The 21,582-nt window shown below is 32.7% G+C and overlaps 2 protein-coding genes across 8 annotated transcripts in view; both read left to right on the plus strand.

The window, feature by feature from the left end:
- LOC105328042 (uncharacterized) overlaps positions 1-17,538 on the plus strand; it is a 30,638-nt gene extending 13,100 nt beyond the window's left edge. For 6 of the 7 annotated variants that reach the window (XM_011428771.4, XM_011428773.4, XM_034447982.2 and 3 more), the window contains one exon: positions 1,109-2,730. In XM_011428771.4, the coding sequence (XP_011427073.3) occupies positions 1,109-1,390 (282 nt within the window). In that variant the 3' untranslated portion in view covers positions 1,391-2,730. Of the gene's footprint in view, positions 1-1,108; positions 2,731-17,402 lie in introns of those variants that run through there. The other variant, XR_010710773.1, reaches the window with a different exon arrangement.
- On the plus strand, positions 17,538-21,516 carry LOC105328041 (uncharacterized). Its single transcript, XM_011428769.4, has 7 exons — positions 17,538-17,767; positions 19,267-19,464; positions 19,686-19,939; positions 20,060-20,261; positions 20,391-20,489; positions 20,586-20,708; positions 20,844-21,516. The coding sequence occupies exons 1-7, from the start codon at positions 17,558-17,560 to the stop codon at positions 21,126-21,128; spliced, it is 1,371 nt and encodes a 456-aa protein (XP_011427071.3). The 5' UTR covers positions 17,538-17,557; the 3' UTR covers positions 21,129-21,516.
- Positions 21,517-21,582: the final 66 nt, after the last annotated feature.

Here is a 21,582-nt window from a genome sequence, read left to right on the forward strand (position 1 = left end):
TGCCAAATCACAAAACACCTGTCTCTTCTTAAAGATGAGATTAATACTGACGGTAAAAGATGAACATGCCTACTTGATAAAACTAGTAGTCAACATCAAATTTTAAAATTTAAATAAAAATTCGTGGTTGGGGGGGGGGGGGGGGCAATAGGTGAACTTTAATTTAAATCTCTGAACAAAAACAAGGGTCTCCTAATCTTCACTCTCATTATTAGCAATAGACAAAATTTTCATGGATTACATTCTAAATACAAGCATTTTTAAACATGGCCAAATATTTAAAAAACACTAGAGTTTACGGGTTGTCATATGCATATGATATCGGACATTTACGAAATAGATACATTGTCACATCTAATTGTTGACATAATTTACATAACCAAGCTTTAAACCTTCAATAATGCTATTACTATCACTACGCTATGCTTAGTTAGAATAATGTAACTGTGTCTTGGGACAGGCCTTTACCATAGTTAAAATGCCTCCCATATATACATATGATATACCCGTAATGTAGCAAAAAATTGCAGAAGCGCTCCGAAACGATTTTTGAGAAGATAAATGAAGCTACGTTGAAAATAACAGTCAAATTATTCACAAAGAACCATTTTGAGGCTATAATACCTTTCATCTAAAAATTGTGGAAACATAAATTAAAGAGCCTCCCATGACTTAGTGTAAATGTAATGCGCAAGATTGTAAAATCAATAAAATCCAGATGATTTCCGGATTTTTCAAAATATATTTTCGTTGATTATTAATAAGATTGAGAAAAAATAAAATCAAATTGGTAATCTTCAAGTACGAATGATGTTTAAAATATATAAAACAGAAGTATACTTACTCTTCCGATTTCTCGATATTAAAGCCCAAAAAATTCGAGTCTATTATTTAAACATAGTAGTATAGATGTTGGGATTGAATATATACAATGTATATGATGCTGGAGAATAAACCTAATTTGACTGTCCGCGGCGATTAAATATAAAATGTAGAAACTGGCTCACTGGATATTGATCCCAGGAGCAAATCAATGATTCATTTAAACTCCTCCACCCACAAGAATCTGTATGAGTAAGTGTTTATTTTACCTCTTTTATTTTTGAAGGCGTTCAAACGGGATGGTTTGCAGAAATTCTTAAAGCAGAAATCGGAGGATCCCAAATTACTTGCTTACGTCGACAAATGCGTCGAACTAACATGGTATATGCGCATTCAAGATCCACCAATGCACTTACATTGTCTTCAAGAAAAGGAAACAATTTCTAAAGCTGAGTTTGCATTTCACGGACGAAAGGGGAAAACCACTTTGGTGTGTGTTTGGCCCGCCCTGCTCCTCTTTGAAGGTGGTCATTTGGTGACAAAAGGTCATGTTTTGCCAGAGGAGTAATTAAATACAGTTCTTTTTTAACATTCACGTCCATTCTCTAAGCTCAGAAAGGTACTATGAATTTTTTTGTTACATGGTTAATATTTGGAACTAATTTTTGTAAGCCTTTAACTATAATTTCTATCGAAGTTTTAATATATCATTTTTTTTTCAATTTGTAAGTGTTTTTTAAACACTATTATGAGCATTTTTCGACAAAAGTATACATCACTTATGTAATTTACTAATTAACAATTTTTAATTGTCAGTGAGTTCGTGGCTATATTTATTTACATGTACTGGTTGACAATTAAAAATTGTTAATTAGAAAAAGACATTAGTTATTTGGGTGATTTGTGAGACGTCCGTGTTTAAGTATTTTAATTAATTTTTTCATACGTAAAGTTTTATCGTACCAACATTACACACAAATTATTGAGAACCGCAAAAAAGAAAAAAGAAAACTTGATCAATTATTAATCCATTTTTACGAACAATAACAGATTCACTAGCATGCCATACTAGTATCATTCCTGACATAATAATTTCCTTTTAAACGTGTTCAGAAATTAAAAATATGTTCATAATGATATAAATTTAATAATCTTTATTATAAAATTAAATACCTTTAACATTCCGAAACAATATCATATTTACAGATATAATAAGGGGTTATTTTTACTAATGGTATATTGCGGTATTTTTTTCGTTGTTTCACATGTGCATGGTGACCTGGCTTGTTAGATTATCCAATAAGATTATATTAAAACAAATCAAAATTCAAACTTAAGTGGCGGATAAATAAGAAAACCAAGTCTAGTCGCAACATATTTTAATTGATTATACAATTAAAGTGGCTTTTTATGATAAAAAGTATAATTTTTTCACATGTTTTATATATATACACACACACACACACACACACACAGACGTTTATGTTTATCGATTTACCACATGATATAGTCTGTGAAAGCAATAATTCGGTGATGGTTTCAGTGCCTGCTTACTTCATCGTTTGCCGTCACTTGCCACAACTAACATGTCCGTGTAACGTATTGGAGCATTCCGTACTGCATTTGACAGCGACTTTTGTTAAAGATATCTGTACATTATAATTGGTTTAATGTTGTATATACACTTGCATTATGTTTCTTTTTGTTGTATTAAAATTTCCTGACGTCACAGATATACAATGTATACTTTGGTGAATGTTATTTTTACAAATACAAACATTATCCCCAAAACGAGTAATGTTTGCATTATGCAATAGTATAAGAAAATTTAACTGGACTTGTCATGCATATTCAAATGTACACTGTATAAGTAACGCCTTACTGAGATCAATAAAGGAGAGAGAAAATGCCAAGCTTTATATTCTATAAACAGTGCGACATTTAAGTCCGGACATGACAAAGTCCGGGCTTTTAGCTACCATTTCCGTTGGACATAGCTTACTTTTGTTTATATATCTTGGTGGGACATTTTACTTTGATCCTATCATGTCAGCATGAATGTACACATTACTCTAGTTTTCTTGTAATTGTCTCTCAAATATCAAAATCCCATGGGATTTTGGTGGGATTTTTCATCCCATCTCAAACCCCACCAAAATCCCATGGGAGAAAAAGTATTGTGGGATAAATTGTCCCATGTGGGAGAAAAAATCCCATCATTCATAAAAGATGGGATTAATTCTCCCATATAGGACAAAAAATCCCACATAATAAAGAAAATAGGATATATCCCATGATTTTTCACATAGGATAAATTTTCCCATATATCACAGATATCTTTCTCATGATTTCTCATAATAAATTATTTTCTTTTGTTATTTCACCTTAATTTGCACATAACATTAAACTCTGTCTCATGGCAATTGATTGGATCAACAACTGTACAGACATTTCATATTTTCATCTGATATTAATCTTTTAAAGACATGTGAGATTGTATTGTGTTGATTTTTCAAAATACTGTAGGTGCATGTTTGCTATAAAATGCAGATTCTAATCCTAAATAAATAGTTATTTGGTTCTTCATTTTTAATCCATCTAATTAGACTTTCTTGTTATCTATTTCTTAGGAACTGTCTTCCCACAAATGTTTATTTAAAAATAAAATTTGGTGTTATGACTAGTCATAACACCAAATTTTATTTTTAAATAAACATTTGTGGGAAGACAGAACTAATAGTTTCATTACATATTATATAGCTCTTTCTGGTAATTACCATAGGCGCTTCCCACCTAAAATCAGTGTATTAAAAATCCATCCGAAAAGAGATGAAGATTTCGCACAATGATGTATAGATAGTGAGCGTCTAACAGGTGCAGTTCTTTACCTCAGCAGATAAGAATGACCATTGTAAATGTTGCTGTGCAGTACTAATGCAACGCTAAAAAAATACCTTATGCAGATTGTAAACAACGAAATGTTTACCCAATGATGACGTTTTTTTCATATCTAATGCTCATAAACTTCTCATATTTCTCATGTACTCATTTCTCAATGTTCCCAGTTTCCATCTTGGAGTGTAATAATTATGTTGAATTGCGAACCCGATTGTTAAATACACCCCCCCCCCCCCCCCTTTTAAAAGAATTCGGAATACTAGGACAATCTCGTATCATGTTTCATGGAGTCAGGTGCACAGAACAAGAACCACATCGTCAATAACGGCGATTGTCTACGCCGCATTGTTACCCATTGTACGGATTTTTTTTAATAAAAGAGAGTAAAATATAACCTTTGAAAAAAAATGTTTTATATTGAGTTCAAAATCATGCTTAAATAACTGTATCAAGTTTTGTAGTTTGATTAAGTCATTATAGTGAGACTGTTTGGGGGGGTTTTTTTTCAATGTGATTGTTGTTGTTTTGATACATGTAAGAAGGTAACAAGACTTCAAATTGTCGCTAAGTTTAATATATTTCACAAACGCTATTTCTATTGGTTGGTTGCACCGAGCTCAGCTTGAGCGAGTTTCTGTACTTGTGTACATTACCTGCATACGTGTAAGTAACAGTATATCAAATAAGTGTATTTTAAAAATACATGCACATACATAGTACAGAAGATCAAAGGTGGCAATGTTGCATACATCAACCCGTTAATTGCCAGACTGTCACCTTGATTAAAATTCTTATCCCTCGGTGGTTCGTTTTATATATACATGTAATTATATCCCCGACTGTTTAAGACTTGTTACCTGTAATTAAATCCGAGATGTACGGTTCTAGGATAACACAAAAGTGAAATTTTTGTTTCAAATTCAATTAACGGGTTACAATATTATTTCCCTATAAAAGAAATTATATATGAATTAACCATTTACCAAATGTTTCATTTTATTTTTTTAAATCTCTCTCTCTCTCTCTCTCTCTCTCTCTCTCTCTCTCTCTCTCTCTCTCTCTCTCTCTCTCTCTCTCCTCATTATTTGCTTGCTTAAGTACTGCTTTAAAGTACACCAGGGACAAACGGTATCTAGACTACCTACATGTAAAGTGCGGTCAATTTTTGATACGATGGAGATCTATATGTGAAAACATCCTGAAAATTTAACTGCGGTCGCATGAGTACTTTTCGAGATATTTGGGGGAAACCCGATTTCACACCTTCAGAACGATTTTTAATCAAGCCGATTTGGCGCGGGATGAACTGTGGCGTCACTGGGTCAACTACTATAATATGAGAAACAAGAATATCGTATGAAAACTGTTTGTTTTCTTGCATTGCATTTTCTATATATGAACATTTTTTTTTTATCGACCCTGAATGACTAAATATACTGTTGTTTGAGTTTAAACCCATATTTTATTGAACAAAAATGCCGAATTTGGAAACTTGTTAACGTTTGCTTCATGAATTTAGTCAAATGTGTGACACATTTTGCATCACATGTGTATCCTATGTAGCAAATTGACAATCAATCAAGGCACTGTTGTTATAAGAAATATTTTTTGAAATATTTTTTGTAAAAGGTAACGTGGGGGGGGTCTATTCCTCGTATGAGACATAAAATTCAGGCACGTAGCATCGGGGGGGGGGGGGGGGGAGGGGAGCTTGCATTTACCATGTTTACATATAAAAAATTGAATTATCATGGAGCCTCCCCCCCCCCCCCCCACTTTTGGGGGGAGTATGTAAGTATTAATTAAGGAAATTAAGAGTGAAATCGAAGTTACAGATATATACCACGCCAGCTCCCCCCCCCCCCCCCCCCCCCCACGAATAAGGATATTTAAGATTTCAATTTCCCCTTTATTTTTTTGCTTGTCAAGATTTTTTGGATGAGTCTGAGATGTAATTTCAGGCAGGTAGCATCCTTTTTGAATTGTGGGGGGGGGGGGGGGGGGCAATCAAAAACGATGCTACCTGCCCGATATTACATCAATATTGCCCGATTATTCATTTTAATATTGATTTCGGACTATTAACAATCAAAATAGCATGCACATTTTAACAAACAATCGAGGGATTATTAATGGATCAAGGCGAAATTTAAGTCCAAGATGGCCGCATGATGAAGTTTGTCTCGTAACTTCTTTGAAATTACGATAATGGAATTTTATTTTACACTTATTTACATCCTTTGTCAAGATATGTTAAAGTTTCTTTCAGTTTTAATAATGATTCGGTGTTAGTATAGCAATTTAATTTATGCTATTTGGAGTTAAATTGCTGACTATAGCGCTCGAAAGAAAGGTGTTCTTTATTGGACAAGAAATTAAGACCAGGGACGTAATTACTTCCGAAATTATTACTTCATTATTACTTGATTGCATTTTTTAAACAAGGTTTAAATTGCTGAATTGTGAGTTTTGTCATTTTTTAAATGATAAGATAAGTAACAATTAAGGCATATTTTGAACATTAGTTTCTTTTTGATAGTCTCATGCATGATTCTTTAACCACTGCTTGACGGACTATACCCGTGTATTAACTAATGAATGCTTATTTTACACAGTCTAATTTAATTTATGTTTTAGCTGATAATAATTGAGTAGCTAATTATACACAAATCAATTTACCAGTCTAGAGGTGTGAAACCTCCTCTTTGTTCTCCAGACTCGTGTACCATGTGTATACATACCCCAGACACACACGTGTCTGGAGCAGTAGCTTCGTTAGTTTACCGGTGACATCGTCTCGGGTCATTCGTGTGTGAAGGGAGATTATGTAATCAGCAACTGAATAATGAACATCAATCTGTCCATGCAAGCATTTAAGATATCGTAATCATCGGTAAAAAAGGCGACGAGAATAGCCAAAATCCCTAAAAAGAAACTTGATTGTGCCAAAATAATTACGGATACAAATTTCTAAATCTACAATACTTAAAATAACTAGATACGTCAAAACATCAGAGCTCTATCAATTTTTTGTAATTTTTTACTGCAAAATGGTATTTATTTTGTAAAGCTTTTTAAGGTAATTCCCTTCCTGTTGATCTCGTAACCTCTTTTCCGCATGTTGAATAAGCAAATTAATCAAATAATGTTAAATATGTCGCCTTAAAGTAGTCCGAGTATCGCACTACGTCATAATACGGATTTTACAATATTGGTTCGACTTTTACAAAGCGTTTTTGATATCCGGTATTGATTTTGCTCTACATCGCTGTTGTAAACAATGGCAATAATAAGCAATTAGAACGGTAATATATGTATTATATGAGAGATAGAAATGAATAATGTTGAGAAACTCGATTCTGTTAAAGTAAAATGAAAAACAAAGTTTCTGATTTACCAGGATCTCAGGTATGCTTATCTCTTCTTTATTTTGACCCCCCCCCCCCGAATTTTTCTTTTTCTTTCACTAAAACCTGTTTAAATTTAGAGACAGAAGCTATTTCGCATTTAATCAATCGTCAATTAATTAATGTTTAAATGATATCTAACATTGTTGACTGATCTAGGCAGAAAACTGTAGCAAAATGTGATTTTTACGGATTTTTTCGTCAGGGTCTACTTGGTTTAGAGCTTATAGCGTGAAAAGTAATCCGTCAACATATAATTTATTTTACCAAATCTTTTTTCTAAGATGTCAATCTATAGAAAAAACACCATGAATTTAAGTTTGAGTCCATAAAATAGTTAAAAAACTACCAAACGCGATACTAGCATTGCATTTTTTGTATTCTATTTTGATACATCAGGTCCACAAAGCGTACTTACTTACAAAAATTTGCGCAAAATTATTGATGATATATGGCTTAAATAAATATTTATACTCTATTTTGTATGTTCAGTTCTAATTTCCCAAAATTGGTAATTATTTTTAGGAAAAACAAACGTCTGGCAAATTTCATTATTGTCAATAATTTTCGCAAGGGGGTACACCCGTCTGAGAGGTGATAACAAACAAACTAGCATGTAAACATACATATTTTCTTTTGTATATGTATTGCTAGAATGTATATTTATCATTTAAAGCTAAGCTTTTAATGATTGAGCCCATTTAGTGCCGAGTATAGGACTACCTTAACTATAATTATATTATGTAAGTAGAACAAATAATTTTCAATAATATCAAACTGATAGCATTCATGCCGTAAATACTCCATTTCATAGATCTTTATTTGTGATGCTGAATTAGTAAATATATTTTTCACCAATTCCTATATATTTGCTTTGTATATCTGTTTGTATTTTTTGTATTCATGTCGTTTTGTATGTACATGTATATCGAGAAGGTCATTGTGTACACATTACTAGATTTTTGTTTTCTCTCAACTTGATTAGCTAGTGATTAATTTTGTGATTAATTTTGCTCTAAATTATAAAGTATTAATTATGAAGAAATTTTGGGGAAAAATCAGCGCCGCGAACGTGATTTGATCCCACACTAGTACAATAGTGCTACTTACACCGCCCTCCGCGCAGCCACTGCGCCACTCCCGCTTTAGTTGTACAGGCTTTTATTTTAAATATAAGGTAAGGCTATCTTATTAAAAAGGAAATAAACTGAAATTCGATTAAAGTGAAGCTAATTTTTTCTTCGGAATAATATATTCTTAAAAATATAGAGTATTTCACCCCTTGTTATGATTCTTTATTCAAAACTTAAATAATTACATTTCGATGTTTTATAGTACATGTACTACCAGGGACATTTATGTATATATATGTATCACCGGTGCTATGGACACGGAATGCACCGATCCAGCTTTTTTTCCTTGGGGAGGGGGGGGGGGTGGGTTCGGAGTGACAATTTAGTTTGCCAGGGGGTCAGAGGCATATTTTCGATATTTCTTTATGTATATTTAAATTTTCAAGGGGGTCCGTCCGGTCAATGATACGCGTTTTGTCACTGCCGGTTTAGATTTACTTTTGATACTCAGCTTAGCATTAGCTTTGATATTCATGATCATTTATACGTTCTAATTAGAAACCAATGATATTTTTCCATTATAGCCGAAGCACTTGTTCATGTCTTGAAAATGATGCTCAAAATCACGCATGTATTGCATTTAACTTGGATTTACACGAAATAATTTAATTGAATGATCAGCCCAAGTTTGTGGGATCCCGTTTAATACAGGTTAAGAAGCCCGATAATTAACAGTGTTTTAAAACTTACGCACACTTGTATTGATTGGCAAAATGTGAATATAATAATCTTCGTTTCGGGATAGCATTGTAACGGGATTAGCAAAACCAGGCACGTTGGTGTCTCAATGGCAAAACAACTACCATTTACTTAAAATGATATATGTCGCATTGATCCACGTAAATATCTTATGCCAAAAGCTATCTGATTAATTAATTAAATAATTCATTAATATTGCTAGTAACGATTAAAGTTAACAAAATTGGTTAATAATGTTTACATTCACGTAATAAAAACTGTGTTTGTTTCGTGGAGACGGAAGACCTTAATGATAAGACAGTGTTCGGTGAAAACTTTCTCGCTTCTGAACTTCCAGTAAAAAAAAATAAGAACCTTAAAAATGGATGAAAAACACTCCAAAATTAATCTAAAGATTCACAATTCACTCCTTGTATGTGCCAAATTTCCATTTTATCATGCAACTTGATAAACTGGTTCACAGTTTCCAAAACTCGGAAGTGGAGTGAAGAAAAACGAGGGGAATAATTTTGTTATCATGAGCAGTAAGTACATGTTTGTTCTTATTTATTTTCTTCACCCAATTTTAGCCCGAAGCGAGTTCACCTGTGTCACGTGTTTCTGTTCAATCTGGTTTCTGCTCGCACGTGTCTTACACGTGTATATCTCCATTCTTTGTAGAACAATAGGGTGCTAATTAATATACACAGACTGACACCTGTAGATACTGCCATGTGAATTGGTAGATGCTTTAGGACAAAAGGATAGTAATTAGATATACACAGAATGTGTCTCCTTGGTCAGTTGACTTATCTATAAGGAATTCATAATGAACACAACAAAGACTTTTGATGCTACATGTAAAGCTTATTTGTAAATGACATCAATACAATATTTAAAAGTTATTAAAAAGATATTATAAATGAAATGAATGTGCAAGTAATAAAATGTTGAAAAAGTATATTATCATATATAGTCAATGTAATACAAATCATTGCATTCCTAAAACTATATGCATTGATCTAAATTGATAACGTTTAAATACAGTTTTGTTACTATACTTGTATTGTTTTCATTTTAAGGAAATATTTATAAGTAATATGAACAGAACCATATTTTAATTTTGTCATTAGTACAATTGGCAACATTTTAAAAAACATTATATAGTCTGGCATCATGTCTATTATAGACTGTGCACTGTTGTATTCTCTCATGGGGGGGGGGGGGGGGGGGGGAGTGAAGACTTTTGTTAGGAACCGTCTCTATTGTTATAGTCAAATTATTTTACTACTCCTATTACAAAGTAAACTCATATATCAACTTAGGAGTGAAGACTTTTGTCAGGAACCGTTTCTATTGTTATAGTCAAATTATTTTACTACTCCTATTACAAAGTAAACTCATATATCAACTTATATTCTTCGAATAATATTAATTATACATGTGTATAAAATTTTTCTTTTTCTTTTTAAATAAAAGTTTTCTTCTGAGACTGTAATCTAAGTTCATTTCAGAAGAAATTGGAATGTGTCCTCTACATGTATTTCATCTACAGAGTTTTCATGTGCACTCAATCTAGGCAAGTTCACCCTGAAATGGTGCAGTCTCTATTTTCAGGGGTAGTACCCCACATCGAAACTGTGCTATTGTTGATCTAGCTAACAATATGTTTAGGAATGTTCATTGAGATGTATAATTTTCTAGGCAAGAATTTTCCTTTGATAGTTTTTATGTTCTTAATTTAGGAGTATTTAATGTGGATATCCATTTGCCATCTTAGTTCATGTTCTAACTGCTGTTTACTGATATGAGTTAATATATACATGAAGTACATGGGGGCATATTTCCATAGGCTGCCAGTATATCTACATCATCTAGAATAGACATTGTGGTTTTATGAATAGTCCTTGTTACACTACTACATGTACATTTTAATAAGTGTATTGTCAAACAACAATATTCATGTACATGATATACCATATGACTGCCCAGAAAGACAACAACTTCAGTAAATAATGAGTAACATAAATACAAGGCTTTTAGTTACTAAAACATCTTGTCAATGAATAGAAGAAGTCGATCAGAAATAATTAAGTACTACATGTAGGTAACTGCAAGTTAAAAATCAGAATTAATCCTTTAAAACCTATGGCCAAAAATTTTCAGAGAATCGAGAGAAAGAAAACAAACCCGGTATATATAATCATGTTCATATTAATTAACTCTGAAACAAACCGAAATCATTCATTAGGGGAGAGAGAGAGAGAGTTGTTGAACATTAGGGTTCACTGGTTAAAAATACATGTATGTATTCAGAGCTTTATTTAAGCTCATTGAGCAGAGTATTAGGACCAGTATTCTATGTCTGTCTGTTGGTATGAATGAATGAGGTGATGGGTTTATAAATGAAGGAATGAATGTGTTCATGTATATGCTAAACAACAAGTTAATTTATCATCATATGACAAAAGTCAAGCTTATTATTTATTATCCAATTATCCTTTGTTTTGTATACAAATATATCAATAATATATCACTCTGTAAACTGGTAAATTATACTACATACTATATTCTATGATTATTTTATAACACCACTTCTTGACTTTTTATTTTGGAGAGGGTTTATATAGGCTTTGCCTGTTGCCTAATCCATTTGATTACTCAATAAAATATGCTTAAATTAGAGTATTAGGAAAAATTTAATATGAAACATAACTATTGAATAAACATTTAAGTGTTTATAGTATAACCTCACAATATCCATAAAAGTACCACTGAGACCAACATAATACAACTGCATAATAAATAAATGTTATTTAAGAAATTAATGGGTTCCAGCTTCTGATCCGCCATTCAGTAGATATTTTAAAACAATCTTGACTAATAAATGTCAGTCATATAATAATGATTCCAATATAAGTCGATCAGATGAGCAAATCTAATGTTTTGAGGCTGTATGATCGAGCTATAATTTTTGAGAACCTTAAAGGACTATGTGCGGTTTTATGCATTTTTTGCCCCCAAAATCAAAGTTTTAGAAAGAGCTTTAAAAATAAGGTGAAATATAGTTAAAATCATATTGGAAATACAGGTGTAAAAGGTTATCACCAAAGTGACGTCATAATGTAGAAATGACGTCATGAAGATTACATCATTTTGATAAATTGATGTTTTGTAGCGAAATATGGGTGTTTTCCGATGGTTTTTCGACTGGGAAACATCGAGCGCAGGCTTGCTCAACTACCATATTTTAGTATAATGTGTATAACAATCTGAAGAAAAACATATGTTAAAATCGCACTTGAGCAGACCTACGCTCTATACTTCCGAATGCATAATATAGAGCAAAAATGAGAATATTTTCATTTGATTGCAAATTTGCGGGAATTTGGCCATTTAGGTGACGTCATAGATACACAGCGAATGAGCAATGATGACTAAATTCATTATTAAAGTTATAGGCATCCTCTATACAATGATTTGTGAAGATTTTATTTTTATACGATACTTTTTAAAAAATGATTAAAATCGGGGGCAGATATTTGACGATACCGCACATAGTCCTTTATCACTATTATGGGACCCAGTTCATTTAACAGGCATGGGACAATTACTTTTTCATAAAGGAAAAGCATGGGACAAAAACTTCCTTAGGTACCCGTGGGATGAACACTTCTTTAAAAATGAGTTACAATTCTCAACTCAAGAGGAACAATTAATATCTTTAAACATATTTCATTTTAAAAAAAATAATCATTTAGGAGGGAGTTACTCTCATTATTATCCAAAACTGTGTGACTTGCTCTCTTTAACTTACACTAAAATTCTATGAAAAGATGAAATTAGAAAGCTTATGCAATTCTGAGAAAAAATATGCATCATATTGCGAATTCCATTGAGGTCTAAGAAAAATATAGCCATTTAAGGTAGTCCTATACTCGGCACTAAATGGGCTCAATCATTAAAAGCTTAGCTTTAAATGATAGAAATACATTCTAGCAATACATATACAAAAGAAAATATGTATGTTTACATGCTAGTTTGTTTGTTATCACCTCTCAGACGGGTGTACTCCCTTGCGAAAATTATTGACAATTATGAAATTTGCCAGACGTCCTTTTTTCCTAAAAATGATTACCAATTTTGGGAAAATTAGAACTGAACATACAAAATAGAGTATAAATATTTATTTAAGCCATATCTCATCAATAATTTTGCGCAAATTTTTGTAAGTAAGTACGCTTTATGGACCTGATGTATCAAAATAGAATACAAAAAATGCAATGCTAGTATCGCGTTTGGTAATTTTTTTACTATTTTATGGACTCAAACTTAAATTCATGGTGTTTATTCTATAGATTGACATCTTAGAAAAAAGATTTGGTAAAATAAATTATATGTTGACGGATTACTTTTCACGCTATAAGCTCTAAACCAAGTAGACCCTGACGAAAAAATCCGTAAAAATCACATTTTGCTACAGTTTTCTGCCTAGATCTGTCAACAATGTTAGATATCATTTAAACATTAATTAATTGACGATTGATTGAATTCAAAATAGCTTCTGTCTCTAAATTTAAACCGGTTTCAGTAAAAGAAAAAGAAAAATTTGGTGGGGGGGGGGAGGGGTCAAAACAAAGAAGATATAAGCATACCTGAGATCCTGGTTAATCAGAAACTTCGTTTTTCATTTTACTTTAACCGAATCGAGTTTCTCAACATTAATCATTTCTATCTCTCATAGAATACATATATTACCGTTCTAATTGCTATATTATTGCCATTGTTTACAACAGCGATGTAGAGCAAAATCAATACCGGGTATCAATAACGCTCTGTAAAAGTCGAACCAATATTGTAAAATCCGTATTATGACGTAGTGCGATACTCGGACTACTTTAAGTGAACCTACCATTTCCCCACTCCTCTATTTAACACAGATTCATGGGGCTCTCCTTTAGTAAAACATATTAACTTAATCTTTTAGACATCAATTGTTGTTCAACCTCCTTGAATAAGAAACCTTATTCAGTACTACATACATCTTAACATAATATTACCATGATAAAAGCATCAAATCACTTAGAAATACTCTTACATGTATTACACTCCCCCTATTTTGATTGTCATAAAAAGCATTTATAGTTTGAAATATTTTACCTAATATTATGAAATTTGTGGCAATTTTCTAGGGTCATTTCTTACACATATTTGAAATAATCATCACTGATGCTCAGAAATTGCTCTTTTTTTGGTAAATTGGATGATTTGTAGCATTTTTATTCACAACTAGACATGCCATCCTGCATGTGTTTTTTTTTTTTCATGAAAATGGAAGTTTAACAATCATATTTAGTGAATATCTTATCTATTCTGGTTTCTAGTCTCCTTTTGATAAACCATATGCATGCTAAAACAGTAGGACCTGCAAGTATGATATGCCTACCTTTAATTTAAATAAAATTCAAACACACCAGGGTAGCTGGAGATGGATAAGAATTTCATGAAAAATGTTCAATTTTTACATGTATTTCTACATTTTTGACGCATATATACAATAAAAGGTTAAAAATATGTTGATTCTTGTTCGATTCAATAGAAGTACCATAAATATAGTAGCTAGATGTTATTTGAAGGTCAAGTGTACCTTTACATATCATACATGTATATGCGTAATAAAAGAAGAGAGATGATTTTTTAACTAATGTAAAAACATCTTAAATATCACTTTTGCACAGGATACATACACTTGGGTTTTTAAGGTTGATACTATGATAACTACATTTGTTTACATGTAATTACTACATTTGAAAGAGACATATTCTTATAAAAAAAAAATGGGTATTTATAATTAGTCAGGTTTCTTAATGTTATTTCATAAAACCAGAGAGCAACTTCACTGCAGATTTATAAATTTAATGATTAAATTGATAAAAACTGTTTTTATCCCTTACCTCAGTAATTAACTTAAGCCTATAAATTGTCATCAGGATAGGAAATTCCAACTTTCTGGGTAGGCCAAATTTTACTCAAGTGGTGGCCATTCTACACATGTAACCGAAGAGGGAGTATTTATAAACTCTCCTTCTGTATGCATATAAAAATAATTGTTTACATTGTACCTTTTGTAATTAAGTCTCCCAAAAGAAGTTTGGAGACATTGTTTTTGAAAGCGGTTTCTTCTTTTTCTTCTTTCTTGCCTTTGAACTTGTCCATCGCGTTTCTCAGAGATGGTTGAACAGAGTTGTACACAACTCAAGGATATGATAGGCCTGCATACCCTGTTTTAAATTTTGAATTTATTGTTTTTAAATTGGGGTTGGGCAACCATAGTTTTGGGGGGTCAAATAGGGGTGGGGTCTAACATTGAATCCTTAGGGAAAAATTATACACTATATTGTAAATGGTTATAACTTGAAAACCGTTAAAGATATTGACATGGATTTTTCAAATGCTAAATATATTGAGTGTTAATTATGGTCAATACATGGTACATTATAGATATGATCTCTGGGGACTATATATATTCCCCAACCCCCAGGTTAATGGGAAATTACTTAATATTTGAAAAACCGTGACTCCTCACCCTTAAACCATAAATATTCTTGTTCCTTGTGTAATGGGGCACCATATGGTATATAGGTTATGGCCATATGGGGGTGGTTCCGTCTACCCCTGACACAGGAAGTGCCCTAATTTAAATATCTCATTAAATTCCTATGAGATCCCCAACCCCAGACTACTTATATTCTTGTCATTTGTGTTAAGGGGCATCAAATGGTATGTAGGTTATGGGCCCTGGGGGTTTTCCTGACCCCCATTGAACAGGAAGTGCCCAAATATCTCAAAAATGGTTGAGATCCCCACCCCTAAACTAAATATATTCTTGTTCCTTGTGTCAAGGAGCATCAAATAGTATATAGGTCATGGGCCCCAAGGGTGGTCATGACCCCCCTCACCCCCCCCCCCCCCCCCCTTTTGAACAGGAAGTGCCCAAATATCTTGAGTATAGTCGAGATCCCCGCCCATTAATCATATATTTTCTTGTTCCTTGGGTCATGCCGGTTCACCTGATGTACAGTATCAAATCAAATCATATCAATCAATCAAAATTTTAAATAAAAATGAGTCTCCTTGCAGCAGTGAAAAGTAAGAGTTTATGAGTTTACATAAACAGAAATATTTTCATTAATATTCAATAGAATTGGTAATTCTTGGTATTTATTTTCTCAGAATTTGTTAGATCTTATTGTTATAAGCTCTATTAAGTCATTTCAAGAAGAATATGTTATTGATGGTACATATAATTTAGCACGTGTAATTCATTAGATGGATATAATGACATTATCTAATAAATTAATACATTGGTTGTTTGAATATTGCTTTTACTAGACTATATGATCAGACAATTGAATCATAAGTGTTTAGTTAACCCCAACATACAATCAATCAAGATGATATATTTAGAGGACTTTTTATCCTCTGGGATAAAATATCCCAACATGGTGATTCATAGGATTTTAAATCCTATAAAAGCCTTTTAGAGGATTATTTATCCTATAAACACCAATGATGGGAGAAAAAATCCCACGGGAGTTTATATCCCACAAAGATTTTTTTCTCCCATGGGATTTTAGTGGGGTTTGAGATGGGATGAAAAATCCCACCAAAATCCCATGGGATTTTGATATTTGAGAGACAATTACAAGAAAACTAGAGCAATGTGTACATTCATGCTGACATGATAGGATCAAAGGAAAATGTCCCACCAAGATATATAAACAAAAGTAAGCTATGTCCAATGGAAATGGTAGCTAAAAGCCCGGACTTTGTCATGTCCGGACTTAAATGTCGCACTGTTTATATCCCATTATTGTGCCTTTTATCCTTTGATATGGTTTGGTTTTAATCAAACTGCTAAAGTTATGCCCGAAAATTAGGATACTTCCAAATTAAAAAGTTTTATTTTTCTACTTTAACAAAGAGAGTGAATATAGACAAAGTTGGAATAAACAATTTTCTATTTAAAAAAATACATGTAATTGTGTTAGAAAATCAATATACAAAGTCATCGTTAATTTTTTAATTTACTTAGAATTTTATAAAATCCTTCAAAATGGACACATCAGATGGATTTGGGCAAGTTAGGACCCCCTTCCTTTTTCATCTCCCATAACAAGATAAACATTTGCCCTAATTATCTCATAATCAATTCTCTGATGAGACATTTTAAATGAATAAAAAGGTTGTTTTGCTAATGAATACCATTGTGTAAATCTCTTTACAGACTTTTAAACACTACACCAAAATGGACCAAACATGTATTGTGTTCAACATCAAATTCTTTTGCATTGTCAAGTCCTGTCTGTGTTTCAATTGTTTCATTATCTAAAATTTAAACCCATCGTAAATAAATAAACAATTAAAGGCCATCCCACATACTATTGTTCCATATCGGTTCCAGCGGAAACTCAGTTGACCTTGCCTTCAAACATTCGTCAGTGCTGTTCCGGGGTACATTTCTGCTCTAACTCAACAGTGTAAAGCAATGTTATAAATCGGACTCAACAACAATTGCCTTCTCCTAAGACTGTGGTGTCCAGCCATACTAGTAGCATCATGGAAGCACCAAAACGAGTACCAGCTATAGTTGCTACTTACTCTAGTCTGCATCCATTGAAGTACGAGCAACACTGGCGAGAAAATATAACGGACATTTTGCAAGGGATGCGCCGACTTGTATCGAAGGTAGACATCGATGTCGCCGAAGCTGAGTACCTCGAATTGTTGAGATGTGAACATTTGTTGAAAGACCTCTATCCCGGCAAGGTTTGTATATAAACTTTTTTGTATCTTACATGAAAGTTGTCGTGTTAAATGGTGGGTTTTATGGCGTTATATCACCAATTTATAATCATTTTTCATTACTAGTATTTCTTTCATGTTAGTAATTTTGAAGGAAATAGTTATCAAAAATGGTAAATATTAAATGATAAACCTGTTTGTAGTTACGTGTGCGTGAAATTACAAATTTCCGAATCCTACTTTAATTGATAAAAATCGGCATGGTTCGTGCCTATCAATAATAATTAAATCCCAACCTCTTGACACGCGCATTTTTCGTGTGCCATCTGATGGTCGAATTAGCTAGCTAGTGGCTTTGCGTATATTCCAAGCGGCAATATCATTACAGACTATCGAATCTTTTTACAAAAGTTGTAACATTTGTACATTGTAATCTTTCACGGTGGTCTTACATTAGATCAAGAGATCATTTTAGTAGGTTCAAAAGGTTGTTATTTAAGTAAATGAATTTCCAAATGGTGATTTCTAGTGGTCACGTGAAAGAGGAAACCAGAGTGTGTTTATAAGGAAGGAGTCTTTTCTGGTTTTCGACTTGTCAAACGTAAATTTGATTAATTGTTCATTAAATCAAGATGAAAGAGTATTAAAATAGTATATTTTTCTTTCTTTTTTAATATCATACAACTTGGCACAGAAAAAGTAATCAATGTTTAGAATTTAACAAGGACTATATTTTTGGCGGAACATTGGTGTAGGAAAATATCACATGTTTTGCAATTCAGAATTGCTGCAGATTAATGAGTCTGTTTTAGCATTTTAAAACCAATAACATCAATACTGGATTTTTTTTTTTACTAATGTGAACTAATGATATGATACTTGGGTTTCAGAATATGTTTTTAGAATATGATTTGACTATTAAATTACATTTTTATAAGCTTTTTAAAGCGCCCATTCTCTGCATTGATTTTTGTGAAAAAATCACTAAAATCAGTTTTTTTTATTAAATGGTCAATAAATTAGCTTTTCTGTCAATTTCTATTTTTATATAAAGCTTTCATAATACATAAAAATAAGAAATATTTTATTATTGGAAGCATAAAAAAATAATCAAAATTTCTTCAAAATTAACATTTTTTTAGAGGAAACGCGGGCTAAGCAATATCAATTTTAATATAAATATTTATTTCAATATAGTAGTATAAGATGATGGATATTCTGATATTCTATCATTTCATTGAAGAATAGAATTTTCAAATCTTAAACAAATGTCTGCATAACTGCAAAGAGCTACACTTATTTTTATCATCCTTTACGTTGAGGAAAAAGGTAGTGACCTTGACCTGACCTTTATGCGAAAACAAAAAGGTCAAATTTGATTAAACTGATAGAATCATTTGGTAATATGATCCGTGTCAAAATTTCATGAATTTCTTATTATAAGAAGTATGTTTGATAACGAGAAGACTCCTTCCTTAATCCAATCTTGGGTGATGCATGAAATTATAATGTTTACACTGCAGTACATAGCTCTGAAGAGAAGTCGTATGGAGAACAGTGATCCGACTCACCCTATGGACTACCTCACTGGAGTACTCTATCATATCATCCAGAACGCACAGGAAACACCCCTCAGCTACAAGATCCCAGCGGCACTCAACGAGATGGTGTCCCTCAAAAGGTCCCAGGAGGTGCTGGAGAAGCATCAGATTGAAGAGCAGGTGCTAGCACGAAATTCTTTGTTTTTATGTTTACTACAGTTACATGAACAAATGACAATCAAATGCAGACACTCGTAACGCATCTTGATGGCGAAAACAAACTCAGATGCATTACAACAATAACGTATATTTAAGTAATATAATTAACATTTTTTTAAATGAATTCACACTCTAAATTGAATTACATGTATATGATTAATGGAACTTTTCTTCCATATCAGGACAAAGGGAGAAAATCAAAGAAATCTCCGAAAACCACTCCCGAGAAAGACAAGAGGAAATTGAAGAAAGACAAACAATCCTACTCGGAAACGAATCCTGAGGAGGAAAGATTTAGGAATTCGGACAATCCTAGGTCTAAATCCCCCGATAAACTGAAAGACGGGGAGTGGACAATGGTGTTGTTTGATGATTATTTGAAACTGAAAAGTACAATAGAATTTCAGAGATCAAAAATCGCAGAGCTGACGTCAAGGTAAGGAAACAAGAGTCACCCTACTTACCTTTTCCCAAATTTTGTTAACTTAATCACAAGTATATATATATATAATTTGTGACATCTTAATGTACAATATTCAAATGAAATAATCAATAGGTTGACGCATACCTTAAACATCAAGCCAACGGAAGAAACCACTTATATTACCAATTCTGATGATGAAGGTCGGCCAACGCGTCTTGCAGAACGCTTTGCCATCGTATATGAAGAAGAATGGAACGACGCGTTTGACGCACTGACAATGACGCTTCGATGGGGAGAAATGGATGCAATCTTCCATCTACTTAGGATTGTCCGGGTATCAGTATAAATGAATGATATAATTATCATAAAAGCATGTGTTTTTGAACAGTTTTACTAGTACGCGGTTATACAATCAATTTATTAGTTTCCTTTATTTGACAAAAAGAATTTGATTCCATTCCAGTACATTTACGACTATTGCGAAACAACTGCGAAAGAGCAACTACAGATGTTAGAAAAGGTTTTATATGGTCCTCTGATTCATCCAAAACGACAGTATAAGGTATATTATTAGTAAACTTGACTTAATCCTTTTTCTATACTGAACAAATACATGTAATAAGATATTCTTTACCCGCGTTTTTATTATTTTTTCAAGGATTCCAATGATGTCGAGAATCTTCCCGATGGACAGCAGCTACTGATGTCGTCATGCGCTGTGAGATGCGCAAAGGATTTTAGGAAAGTTAACGCTGGAGTATCTGTTCCAGAGCTTTGCTTAGTAAGCGTTAATTCACTATAGACGATAAATATTATTATGGGATTCATTATGTCAAACTACATAAACGTCATTACAATGCATCATTTGCATGTACCTTTATCTCGATTTTTTAATGATATAACACTCTATTTACAGGACTTCAAAGACCAGGTTGTGAGGCATATATTCAAATGGGACCTGGACCTTTTGCCAGCAGCCGTGCTTAATTTTATTGATAAATGCATGGAAATAATTTGGTTAATGTGCATACAGGAGCCTCCAATGGTGATAACGTGGGCGAATGATGGGGAAAGCGTCAACACAAATTACTACACGTTTTACTCAAGGAAAGGGGAGATAGTCAAACAACCCGTGTGGCCAGCTGTGTTCCTTCAACATGGCGGCCCACTGCTAACCAGAGGAGTTGTGGTTCCTGTTTAGATAAAATATCCGGAATACGTACATGTAGTTTAACATGTACAGTTTTAATGACTTTGGTGTTTTCGTGCATTTTAGAATGTTTATGGCTGACTGTTTTGATTGTATTCATCAATTCCATCGTTAGCTTTTGATAACTGGAAGTATTTGATCAGCGATTTAACAATTGGAATATTTTATCTCTACAACTGCACCATATACATTGAGGGGAAAAAAAATATTGAATTTTGAAAAAAAATAAAAAAAAAAATATATATATATACATTGATGGATGCAAAAACAAAGGCCTTACGTTTTTGTTTCATTTTTTTCAGTAGATTCTCATTTAACAAACAAGGCGTCCAGAGTATCAATGAATGTTTTATGTGATTAAAATATAAATCGAAAAATATTTTCTCTTTTCTTGTCTATTCCAACATCATCTTACATGTACATCTGTAATCAGTTTGTTTTGATT

This window comes from Magallana gigas, chromosome 2 (assembly GCF_963853765.1).
Source record: "Magallana gigas chromosome 2, xbMagGiga1.1, whole genome shotgun sequence".
Lineage (NCBI taxonomy): Eukaryota > Metazoa > Mollusca > Bivalvia > Ostreida > Ostreidae > Magallana > Magallana gigas.